Source organism: Pelmatolapia mariae, linkage group LG13 (genome assembly GCF_036321145.2).
Source record: "Pelmatolapia mariae isolate MD_Pm_ZW linkage group LG13, Pm_UMD_F_2, whole genome shotgun sequence".
Taxonomy (NCBI): domain Eukaryota; kingdom Metazoa; phylum Chordata; class Actinopteri; order Cichliformes; family Cichlidae; genus Pelmatolapia; species Pelmatolapia mariae.
Genome location: NC_086238.1, coordinates 13,021,273 through 13,033,830, shown reverse-complemented (window position 1 = coordinate 13,033,830; position 12,558 = coordinate 13,021,273). Strand labels below are relative to the sequence as shown.

The following is a 12,558-nucleotide window of genomic DNA, read 5'->3' as shown; positions in this document are numbered from 1 at the left end:
TTCAAAAATCAGACTAATTAGGATGCCAGCATGATGCCAACTGGGAAAGAAAAGCACTCCACGCTAATGAATAGATGTTGGATTTGCATAAGTGTATTAAAATGTGATAATTGTCTGCCCATGGTGGTCCATCTTAATCACGTAACAAAAAAGAAAATTATGCATTCATGTGCAGTTGCACGCAGACTCAGTCCTGACCTGTCTCCACCCCCAAGCAAAATTCTGCCTGTGAACCATGTGAACCACATTTAGTCACACCTGATACCCAGTGCTCCTACTACAGTACGTTTAAAACAGTTTCCATCTCTAACAAATGACCGATGTTCAAACAAACAATATTTATTGACAATAGATATTTAATCCAATATTAATATTATATCTGGCTTACCTGGATATTTGACTATGCATTCATATTCCCCAGTATACCCAGGTAAACAGTAGCCAGTGTCCATACATGGCTGAAGATTTGGTCTCTACAGTTTTTATTTGTATAAATGCATTTTAACAGAGCTGTGCCTTATAAACACAGTAAACACTTATTAAAGGCACTTATTAAATGTATTTGACTCTCACTTTTGTGAGCCAAAAACTCACAGAACATAGTCGTGGTAGTAGCTACAAGCGAGCAAAGAAGCTTAAGTTATGCTACTAACACGGAGCAACATACCTAAAAATAGCACCATAACGTTTCCCTCTATGCTGTTCTCGCCCTTGTGAGTGTTTTTTTTTTTGTGTTTACTTTATGTTATCTTTTAATGACAAGCAACAACTTTAGTGAGACATTTTACACCCTTTTGGGGCCCTCTACTGGCCACATGGGTCCAAAGAGGCTCTTAGTTCTGACCTTTGTTTTCCTAGATCTATCAGTCATGTGCAGTGATGTGTCTTGGGGAAAATACATAGAAAGAGGGGAATCAGATAGCTTCAATCCCATAATTATCAACTGTGTAAGGGAAGTTTTGTAATATTAAGATCATATAAAATCTTTTGAGAGATGAAAGGCTTAAACAGCCAATAATTTGGGTCAGTTTTTGTCATGCAAAGCAAAAAGTGGAAGATGAGAATAAAAAATAAATTACTATCATGGTCCCAGAGTTTTTGTGGATATAAATTGTGGATTCTTAGATTTGACTGTTGTATTGTTTGATGTTTTGGATTCTGATTTGATCTCTTTATTATTCTAATAGTGGCTTTGATGTTTTTGTGATATTGTTGAGTCTTTGATTTCTACGATTACTTCACGCTTTTCTAGTTTTGCAAGCCTGTGTTTTGGTTCATGTTTCCATTATTCTAGTTGGCTGAGCTTTAGTTTTACTATGATGGGGTTCTTTTCTAGTTTTCATTGAATTGTGGACGCCTGTTTAGACGGGTCTCTGATTCTTGGTATTTATTTTCCACTCATTGTTGGAGTTTATAAATTGTTTTTAGCTCCCTTATGCTTTGAACCTCGTGTCATTATTGATATCATAATAAAATAACACCGATATAAAGGAATACAATCTTTATATTAAATTCCAATTCTAATTTTAATCAAATGTATATCTGCTGTTATGTAGCACAAACATGAAGACAACAAAGCAAAAAATTTTGCTCTGTTTGTTGTTGCCTAGACTGACGGGTGACTTTGGCTCCACACCTAAACAGAAAAAATGGGTACAGTCCGGGGGGTGGGGGAACTCTAAGACCAGCTGAAGTGAATAGAAATAAGTCCCAGCAGTTTCTGCTGTCAGCACAAATAGATTTTAATCACATGGTATGTGCTGCTTCTCTCTTTGTGGATTTACACAGCCTAATTCAAGAAGATATAAGCAGATGTTACATGAACTATCACAGCTAATGCCCACCACTAGTCTGTATAAAGCTAATATAAATGTGGAAGTCAGTGAATGAATCCAAGCAGCACCACCAGCTTAAATTTATTTTGATGTCTGCTGCCTGTGATATAACCACAGTCACTCTGCTCCATCACTAAACTTCACCAGAGTACAGCATACTCTGGTGAACTAACCCTGCATTAAACTGCCAGATATTTTCATGTGATCAATATCTGTTTGATAAACTATAACCTTTAAGCTTTACATTTCCAGTATATCAAATGTCACCGAGCAGTCCTCAGCTTTAAAAATAACCTGTTTTTCTTCCTATCCTTCTTATAGCTTTCTCCATCTCTGAGTGAAGTTATCTCCCACGTTTTCTCTCCCTGGGAAATAGAGCAGCTGTGCCTTTAGCTAGCAACACACTGTGTGACAAACTGTGCAGAAACAGTTTGTGTGTTTGCTAATATTTGTTGAGCTGTTGGAAACGTAGCATTTAAAATCACCTGCCACATTAAAACTCAGTCTAAAACCTGAGCATAGTTCTAGAAATGATGGCTAGATGATGTGTTTTTCTGTCTTCCATCCCTTTGTGTGAGATAAGCACATGCGATAGACACACACCAATAGAATTGTCTTTTATGTTATTTTCCCCTCGATTTAGGTTCAAATTGTTTTGATGTTTGAAAGCATGCAGTGACAGAAATAATCCCCGCCCCCGTTTTGAAAATGTAAGAATTAAAAAGTAAAGATTTGTACAAAAACATCGAAATTTAAAGTAAAATACAGACGCCTGGAAGTTCTACATAAGTACGGTAGTAAAGGTTTTGTACTTTATGATCTCCTACATCTGAAATTAGGCCTAAGTATATAAATAGTCCCACCAATCCAGTGTTTGCCTGTGAATGAACATGTTTAGCTCACTGTTTAGTGTTTAGTTCCCTTTAGTCCTGAAAAAAGCCTTCTTCACCTCCCAATCAACTCTTCCTGTCCAACAGAAATCCCTGCCTTCAAACCAGCTGGGACTTTTTTAGCATGTGTTTGGATTTATCTCTGTATCTACTTACTGTTGCCTCCTTTCAAATATATAGATTTCCAGACATGGTTGTTCATTTTCCTCACAGACACAGAGCCCTCCACACAAAAGATCAGACTGTATGTTGTGTGTGCTTAACATGATAGAGAAAAGGATTAAATCATGGGTTAAAACATTAATCATATTTATCCACACTGACCTTTAATTTGACTTTAAATAGACTATTGGACAGAACTTCAAATCTTTCCCGAGCAGAATGAGTCCAGAAATACTCACCTATAGCTAAACCGTATAAAACAGAGCAGATCAGTGAATCAGGGTTAGATCAGCTCCAGTGACAAAAACAATTTGGTGTCTTTGGCCCGATTAAAGTGAAGCAAATCCACTCATCTTGATTACTGCAATTGCTTCTCTTTTGCCACCACTCAGACCTCGTTACCCTGTCTCCAAATAGCTCAAAATGCTAAAGTAAGTGTGTTTACAAGGTCAATACAGATAACTCCCATCAGTGCCTCTCTCCTGCTGTTTGTGCACAAAGGGGTGAATAGGGTTGTCCTCCCCTTCTACTTCTCCTGTTTTTATATCAGACATCACCTGACCAAAGGCTCCACTCTGTCCCTGATTCCAGGACTAAGTGGACTACGCTGACAGGGCTTTCTAGATAGCTGTCTCCAAACCAAAAAAAGAAAAACAAATCTTTTTGTGTTCACTGCTTTTTTGTGTGGGGCTTTCACGCACACTGACTGGAACTATAAAAAAAATGACAAATGATTTAAATTCTGATTCTGAAGTTTTTCTTTAAAAGCTCCTTTTAAAGGAATCGTCACATAAAATGTAGCACTTTGAACAAACTGTGGGGCTTTAAGGCTTTCAGTGGGAAGTTTATTATCAGATACAGAGCACAAATAAATCATCACACTTGAAGTTATAACTTAAAGCAATCTTAAACTTGTCAGATCTGTTGTTTTTTCTATAATAAGTCTCAGTGTGAAAGATTAACAACAGAAAAAAAAATGACAGAGTCTTGCTGCAGAGAAAAACCTAGCTTTTGTGAGTCACACATAACGCATCCTGACTTTTTTCAAGTAACTTTAAACATAAAGGTTGTATCTACAATTATACAATATGTTCTTTAATAAAGCAGCACAAGATCACTGTTTGCAACAACACAAAGATTAAGGGTGCACTACAGAAGAACTAAACAATGCTACTTCACAAGATTGTGCAAAAGCTTCTTATAGTCTTATCAATCAAGTAACACCACTGGGCAGTGTGACAAGTGCTTCAAACATACAGCAACTCCAGACCTAGAGCTACTGAACTACAGCAAGAAGAACAATCAGTCCTTGTACAGATTGTATGACTCCCGCAGAGCCCTCGTGTCAAACTCATCAATCACCTACCAAGTACTCTGAAAAACAAAGTGTGCTATGGAGACCTTTGCAAAGGATGATTACAACAATATTCATTTGGTTATTGATGACAGTGTTTTAAAGCATTCTCGGTTTAGTTATTTTCTTAATAAACTCTATTAACTATTACAGTAAAGAAATATGAGATGACTGCATGTGCAGCAAACTCAAAGGAACCTCACGGATCTATTCAGCTGTGATCTTGAGTTAAAAGAAAAAAAAAAGCTGATTATTTTATTCAGTGGGAAGAGGAATAAACATCAGAGAATAACGACACAGTTGCTTTTCTGCGGATGGTGAAATTTTGCTTTATCTCTCTTTCTTGAGATCCTACAAGGAAACAGAAAAAAAAGTAAATTATACATAATATTTTGATAAAGGGACTTAACATTGATTCAACATCGATGCTTACCATTTTTTACTGACAATAACCAGAGGCATTAATATGACACCAGCAAGCAGGATGGTTGCAACAACGTACAGAAGATAATCTGGAAAGACAAAATATTCCATCTCCAAACTCACTCAAAAATGGTTTTGATCATTTAAATTCATGTGAATCATACTACGATTAGCATAAAGAGTTAATTCTTGAATGCAAATTTACCTTGTAACCAAGCATAAACATGATCTGATTCAATGATCTGAGGAGGTTTAGAGGGGCGAATGATTGTTTCTGAAGATGCCACTGAAATGCAAATAAAAATAATTTAGAATCTTTCCAGGAAAATTGATTGTTACATTTAAAAATGCCTGGTTAGAAAAGAAAAAGATACTCACTGAAGCGTGATCTATTGTGAAGCACGTCGTGAATCATGCTGCATGTCAGAAGATCGTCATTGTAGAGTCTTTTACATGTACAAGGATGGTGAAGCACTGTCCCTAAAGTAGCCACGAAGGCCCTTTTGCATTCAGAGTCTGCACCAAGGATGAGCTCTGGATCCATCTTGGTGAAGCATTCATCTCTTGGGAGGTCACTGTCAATGCACTGGGCTTCTTCAGGACTCCAACAATTGGCTTGAAAATTTTCTAATAAGCCCCTGTTAATACAGAGAAAATGTGTGTTATGTGGAATGAGTGGGTGCTGCCATTTATAGATGTTTATGTGTTATGGTAGATCGTCCATATTATTTCATGATCATTTCACATATATTTATGTAATTACATTAAAAATGGCATCAGGAAAAGTGCATCAATCACACAGGTGAAATTTGGATTATAAAAGGCTGCAGTCTATGTGTAAAGTGGTTTCTGAAAACTTTTATTAGATAGTAATTGGAGATGTGGTCTTAAAACATGGCCATTTAAAAAAAACAGTATTGGATTTGATGAAACTATAACCTGAAAATCTAGGTTTCCATTATGAAATCAGCTCGAGTATGGACAAGTGAAGAAGGCATCCACTTGAAGAAGACACTGAAACACAAATTGCTCCTAATGGCTGGACCAGCACTTGGCACTCTCTATGAAAGCTCGCTGCCATGTATGTGTTAAAAGGACAAACAGGACAATGTAAAAAGGATTTCGGTTAGGAGTGCTACTGTACACTAATGCGGCCCTATACTGGACTACCTCAGCTTGAGTTCTTCTTCATTGTTCACTTAAAGGTTGAGAATTCACATTTTGTTATTTCTGTGTCTGGCTCAGGGTTGGTAGTTACGTATTCAACTATTGTACCACCTCTGCTGACTTCTTCTCTGTTACTAGCAGTGAGCTGGCATTATTTTAAAAAAATTTATTTTATACACTCATTTCCAATATCACTCTCGAATGATTAACAGTGGCATCCTATCACACATCTGTAGCCATTGTTAAAACCTACCCAGACGTTTCCACAAGAGATACAAATGAAGCCAATTCTCATTCATTGTAACAATCAAAGTATCAGCATCCTCTAACAACGCTGTTTTTCCTGCTCCAATTTAGTATTGTTAGTTTGTTGACTGAATCCCTTCCTTGTATTTTAAAGTGCTTTCTTTCCTGCTGCACAGCCTACACACAAGACACCTTTTTTCTCCTCCTCGCATGCGTCGCACAACCAATGTCCCTGTCAGCTTTTGTTGTTCCCTCCAGCAATCTCATCCGCCAGATGCTGCTCATACATTTCATCATTGTGCAAACAATGAATTTGCATCTGATTTGGTGGTTTCATCCCCGAACATGCATTTAATAATAATAGTAATTGTACAATAATCCTGAAAAAAAAAAAAAAAACCAAGGAAAAAACAAAAACATCTGAGGACAGAACAGCATACCTGCAGTTACTGTCCTCAGTGCACTGGTTAAGTACACGCTGACAGACCCGGATCTCATCTCCACAGGTGCCACTGTGCAATTCAGTTTTCATGCTCAGACAGCTCTGATCCGAAGCTTCACACTCGCACATGACCAGCATCTCTGCAACATTTTGGGGTACGTTCCTGTAGAACTGCAGAGTTTCCCGCTGACAGCCTTCATCTTCGCACTGGGCTGACTTACAGGCTTGGAGCATAGGTGCCAGGTACCTGTTGCAAACTGAATCGCTGACACAAGCCCTAAATTGATCCAAACATGATCCGGCACCATCATATACTAAAAAAAAAAGAGAGAGAAAGGTAGTGAATGGGTTTCACCAGTTTTGACTCATCTTCACTAGATTTCATCTGAGATTAGTGTAATGAAATAATTACCATAGTTTAATAAAGTGCTTGACTGCCAATCCATTACTGCACTCCTCGTGAGCTGAACTGCTGTTCAAATAATCAACATGATTATCTCTTCCACCAACAAAGGCAGATTAAAGATCCTCTTAACAGTCACTTTGTAGCGCAATAATTGTCCACCTTTGGCAAACAAAAACGTAATTTCACATCTAAATGCTTATCGTAGAGACTTCTGAGAATACCGCACCTGGCTTTTGGTGGCATTGTGTGGCCAGCACTTGTATAGAATCACAAAGCTCCTCCTCCCAGGCACACACGCACCCTCGCAGAGAAGGAAATTGGTGCAGTATTGTCTGGATGGTCATGTTACAGACCTCTGAGCCTTTTATTTGGCATCCTCCATCTTGAATGACAGAAACATAAGAGGAAGGCAGAAAAACAGGATTTTCCATAAGCGAGCAAGGTCTTGTTTGAGCAACAGGTGTTTTCTATGTGCCTGCTGCTCTGACAGTTTTCCTTGTGATGCCTGGTTATGTATCCCGATATAGGCTGGTATATCAAATTCAGTGTAATAATGGAGGATTTCGATGTCAAAACAGACATACTGTGTGCATTAAAGGCATCAGAAAAGTGATTTATTGTCACTTTATTTTGTTATATACATTTTGCTTCAGGCTGTTTCCTCACTTATTACATTTTAGCCATTTTCCATGAAATGCAATTCAGTGGAATAGTCTCATTTGCTGAACTTCCTGAGGAAATGTAATCACTTTACGTAATACTTATGTGTCTCAACCCTTGGTAATAATAACAATATAATGGAAATGTGTTTTTTTTCTACCTTCACAGATGCCGTCATAAAATGCCTGTTCACGCTTGCATAAATCTGACATGCAGATTTTCACAGCAGCCAAACAGTCAGAAGCCAGCGATGAAATCTGAGGAGCAATAATCACTGAAATACAAGCAGACTTTAAGAATTCATTTACTTGATCAGTGGTTTTTATGTGGATTTATTTCACGGAGATATTTTTTGTCTTGAGGTTTTATAAGAAAAGGGACATTCAAAAATTAAATGTTAATGTCTTACATAACTAACTCTAGCTACGCTTTGACTATACATGCAGTACAGACAACAAGACATGAAACATTTCTAGTAATGCTAATTTTATAGCACAAAAAACATACAATAACACTAATCAACATCTTTGTTTTTTCTATCAGAAATCTGTAATTTTATGGTAATTGTTTGGCTTAAACTCACCAAATATCACTGCAGCTTCCAGTCGTCTCAGTTGCATGATAGCTGTTGCAAAGCTTTGAGCAGACAAATGAAGCTCTCACCAGCAGCTGATCTGTCCCTCTTGTTGGTGTCAGCATTTAAGCTGGGATACACCACCCGCTGTCAGGAGGATGTAACACATTTACTGGAGGCTGTACCCTGCACCTTAGAATAAAAATGACAAATGCAATGAAACAGAGCTGCAACAAAAAAAAGGGAAAAATAATTAGTGCATGCAGTATTTTAATATTGTCATTATTATATTTTTTGGGCTTCAGTAATAGTATTATCTCTTAGGAGTAGTGCGATATTACTTCAGAGATAGGAAATAAAAAACAGTTGATCCCTGGTCTGATCTGCTGATTTAAATTTGTGTCAGATTGTTTTCACTTGCATTTTTTCCCCAACTAATAACTAAGAGGAAAGTAAACATATTTATGCAGCACATTTCAGACAGATGTGCTCTAAATAATCAAAAAACGAACAAACAAGCAAACAAAAGACTTTTAATATTATTTAATATTTTAATGGCTTGAGGCTTCAACGTTGCTCAAGTTCTTGGGAGACCAATCCATGACTGAAGTGTTGCATTGTGTCTTTTCCTGCCAGGTATGATTTTACTGCTGTTGCCAGTCGACATGCCCTTACATACTGAAGATGATTTGAACCAAAAACCAAAACAAAGATACACTACACTGTCAAAATTATTCACTTACCCATCCAAATCACTAAATTCAGGTGTTCCAATCACTTCAATGGTGACAGGTGTATAAACTCAAACATCTGCAGTCCCTTCTCCAAACATTTGTGAAAGAATGGGTCGCTCTGCAACAAGCGCAGTCCTGGAATTTTCTCGCTACTAAATATTCCACAGTCAGTGGAACCTTGTGGAAAGCCTTCCCAGAAGAGTTGAAGGTGTTTTATTACATTTTATTATATTTTATACTGAACCCTATGGATTTAGAATGGGCTGTCATTCAAGTTCACATGTGTGTGAAGGAAGGAGTGTGAATACGTTTAGGAATATGGCATAATTATTTTGAGCTACCACTTCTTCTTTTGTCCTCTGCTTTTGTTCTGCCTTTATCCTCAAATGTTTTAAGGACAAACTGCACACCATGCCAAGTGTTACGCTGATAGCTTTTTGATCATTTCTTTGTTGGAGAAAAAAATCTATTTTATGGCTGTCAAACTGTATCATTTTGCCATTTTTCATAGATTCGACTAAAGGCAATGGGACAAACTATATAGTTTTGCAACTGACCAGTGACAAAATACAATAATACAAGAAAAATGTAAAACATTTAAAATAGTTTATTCATTAAGTTGTTCTGTTACGAATAAACACAACACTGCCTTAGGTACCAAAAAGCACATGTATATGTATACATGTGTTTACTGATAAACAAACAGTGTTTAACCTCAGCTGTAAATTGCTTTTCGGTCTTTTAGGTCATTGTTTTGGTTTGACCCGTACGTTGAGTGACATCGGCTTTTACACAAATGTTACATGCCAGCAGAGTCATTTGCAAGATGGATGGCTTTGCTAACAACTCCACCCAATTTGAAGTCAGCAACCTTCTCGTTTTAGCTCATTTCTGCTGCTCCCTAGTGGCTAGAAGTCAACAGTGATTAACTCTCATGAAGCCTCCAATCAAGATGATTTATTTATCAAGCAACAAAAAGTCAACAAATATTGATCAAAGTGTTGCACAATGAAGTATGAAACATTGGAAGGCAAAAAGGCTTAAAGTGCACTGGAAAAAGTTACAACATACATTATACATTTTTTTAAAAAGTGATGCAAAAAGAAGAGACTTTAATTCGACAGCATCATGTCTATTCAGAAGTTGTTGAAGACAATTGTATGGACTGTTTTACTCTGAACAGCAATCAAGACCTGGGCTGAGAAGTGTTTTCTACATACTTTATGTGGGGATGCAAACATTTCACATTTAGTTCAAAATGAAGAAATTCTTGTGAAAAACGTCCCGCATGTGTCATTGTTGTGCCATGTTTTACACATAAAGAATAATCGCAGTTTAAAGTCTATAAAATATTAACATAATTAATAAATCAAATCTATGCTCATAAACAATTTCCCCACATTAAACATATCAAGCTGAACTGAACAATCAAAACCTAGATTAATTACAATCAAGCTGCCCTGGCAGGGATTGTTTTCCTCTCTGTTTCCTGTTATTGTTTTTTTTCTGTCATTCTTTCATATTATGCCTTTTCCCTGATTGCCTTTTTAGTTTCATTTGAACTGATTAGCCTGATTTGACAAGAGTTCCACATCCTCCTTGTTTATTCATTTTATCCTTTGCATCCAAACTATAGCACTTTGTCTTAAGGATTTTCTCTACTGCTGATTGCACTGATGATTAATATTTGCTTTGTGTTTCTGACTGCAAACTTTGTTGTGCTGTATGTTTGAGGATGTGGATTCTCTGAGTTTCCAGTGTGCTGCAGTGTACAGTTGTAAATATCTTTGCAAATACTCTTTAATGAAATCTTCTGCTTTTATCTTTTTCCAGTAATGTGCAAGTAGCTAAAATGAATGGCTTCAGCCGCTTACTCATGTTCATTGGGTGAGGGGTTCTCAAGAAAGATGGAAGCTACTCTTGAAGGGACATCTGTTTAATCGGGGTGCTCTCTGCATAAAGAGGTGTGTGCATGTCTTTCTGTTCTGCACAACCATTACTCTGATCCACTTCACCCTAGGCAATTGCTGCGGTTTTAAGGAAGTCATATCTGGTGCTGTTTGGATGAGGGGTCTGACAAAAAGTCGTCGCTGCTTGTGAACAGGATTCACCATATGTGTATTTGTGTGTGTAGATTTCATTCACTGACATAAAATCAAACTTGCAAGCATCTAATAAAAATAGCCCCGCACGTTAGCGTTAACATTTCAGCACACATACAAACAGATGTGCACAGTTTAGCGAATACCCTTTTTAAAAAGGATGTATGTGGGCATTAACTGTGCTTCTCAGGCTGATAGTGACACACGGGGCAAGCTGCAGCAATTATCTTTAAATGCTAGCTCATGCATATAAAATAATTTAAGATATCACCAAATACTATATGCCTGACTGACTGCCGTTCTAAACCAATGCTGTTGAACCACCGCAGCAAAGTGTTGACAATCCAAATCGGCTGCGTATTTTGCCTTTTACTTCTGCTACGAATGACTGCAATTACTGAGTCAGGCTGCAAGTTGCTCATCTGAGTGAGGCACGTTTGAAATGGGAAATTCACTGTCGTGGTTAGAAATGGGAAGAAGGCTTCATACACGCGGTCTCTGCAGCAGCAAGTAATTTTTGGTGGGGAACATGAAAAAGCATGTTTGTAACTGCCTCATTTTCACTACTGAGATGCCCATGATCAAAGCCTTTGACCTCCCAGATGCTCTATCAGAGATGCTCAAAGGCAACTTCCCAGTGTGTCATCAAGTACGAGTAGGCCATTCCTGCAAAAGAAACAATGAAGTATACGGCAGAAGAAAAAAAACACTACGCATTGTAGCTGTCAGTACAATCATTTCTTATCAAGAAAAGGTCAAAACATTGATACCAAGAGTTCTGGAGCAGAAAAATGTCCTGATGAATCAGAGGTCAAGATTTGGATTGTTTTCTGATACTGATACATAAATCTATCACAATAAATATTTACTTACACTTTAAATAAAAAAGGTAAAATTATTTTACAAAATACATTTTTCAGCATAGTTTTTTCATCTGTGCAAACAATTTCAAATCTTGCCGTAATTCACTTTTTTCTGACCCAGTAATAACTTAATAAGTAATAACTTAATAAGTAATAAGTAATAACAGCAGATAATTAAGTAATAACAGATAATCAGCAAAATATGTGGGCAACACAATTATTATTCATACATGCTTACAGACTTCTGCCACACAACAAATGGAAAGCACATCCAGGACATGTTTCTTGTTTTTACATTTAGCATCAGTATAAAAAACAACCCACCATAGAGTCGCCTGGGCTCTTAGTAAATGTGACTGTGAGCAGCTCTTACCCACAGCTGAAAAATTCAACCACAATGATTATTTTGTAACATATATTTTGCTGGAAAATGTCCGCTTTGCTGATGTTATCCAAACACAAACCTGGAGTGTTTCAAATGAAAGAAACAGGCTTCACATTGCGGTCACGTTCATGCAGGGGTCACATTGAATATTCTGCACTTGAGCTGGCTTCATTAACATACTCAGTGCACAGGAACATACATTTCTGGGCATTTACACTGAGGACTTGAGATGGACATGTGACCGCCTGCACCTTTAAAGCTTCAAATCCCTTAAACCAGTTAGTTCACACATTATATCAAAGGTGATGCTATTAC

At 37.3% G+C, this 12,558-nt stretch overlaps 1 protein-coding gene across 2 annotated transcripts; it reads right to left on the bottom strand.

The window, feature by feature from the left end:
* Nucleotides 1-3,812: 3,812 nt before the first annotated feature.
* Nucleotides 3,813-8,271, bottom strand: gfral (GDNF family receptor alpha like). Of its 2 annotated transcripts, none has more exons than XM_063490892.1 (9): nt 8,169-8,271; nt 7,746-7,859; nt 7,152-7,307; nt 6,932-6,991; nt 6,518-6,833; nt 5,043-5,302; nt 4,870-4,950; nt 4,675-4,753; nt 3,813-4,592 (listed from the first exon to the last, which is right to left on the bottom strand). In XM_063490892.1, the coding sequence occupies exons 1-9, from the start codon at nt 8,203-8,205 to the stop codon at nt 4,523-4,525; spliced, it is 1,173 nt and encodes a 390-aa protein (XP_063346962.1). In that variant the 5' UTR covers nt 8,206-8,271; the 3' UTR covers nt 3,813-4,522. The 2 variants fall into 2 exon arrangements, with proteins under 2 accessions (XP_063346962.1, XP_063346964.1); XM_063490894.1 differs by having other exon boundaries at nt 6,932-6,988.
* Between the last annotated feature and the right edge of the window lie 4,287 nt (nt 8,272-12,558).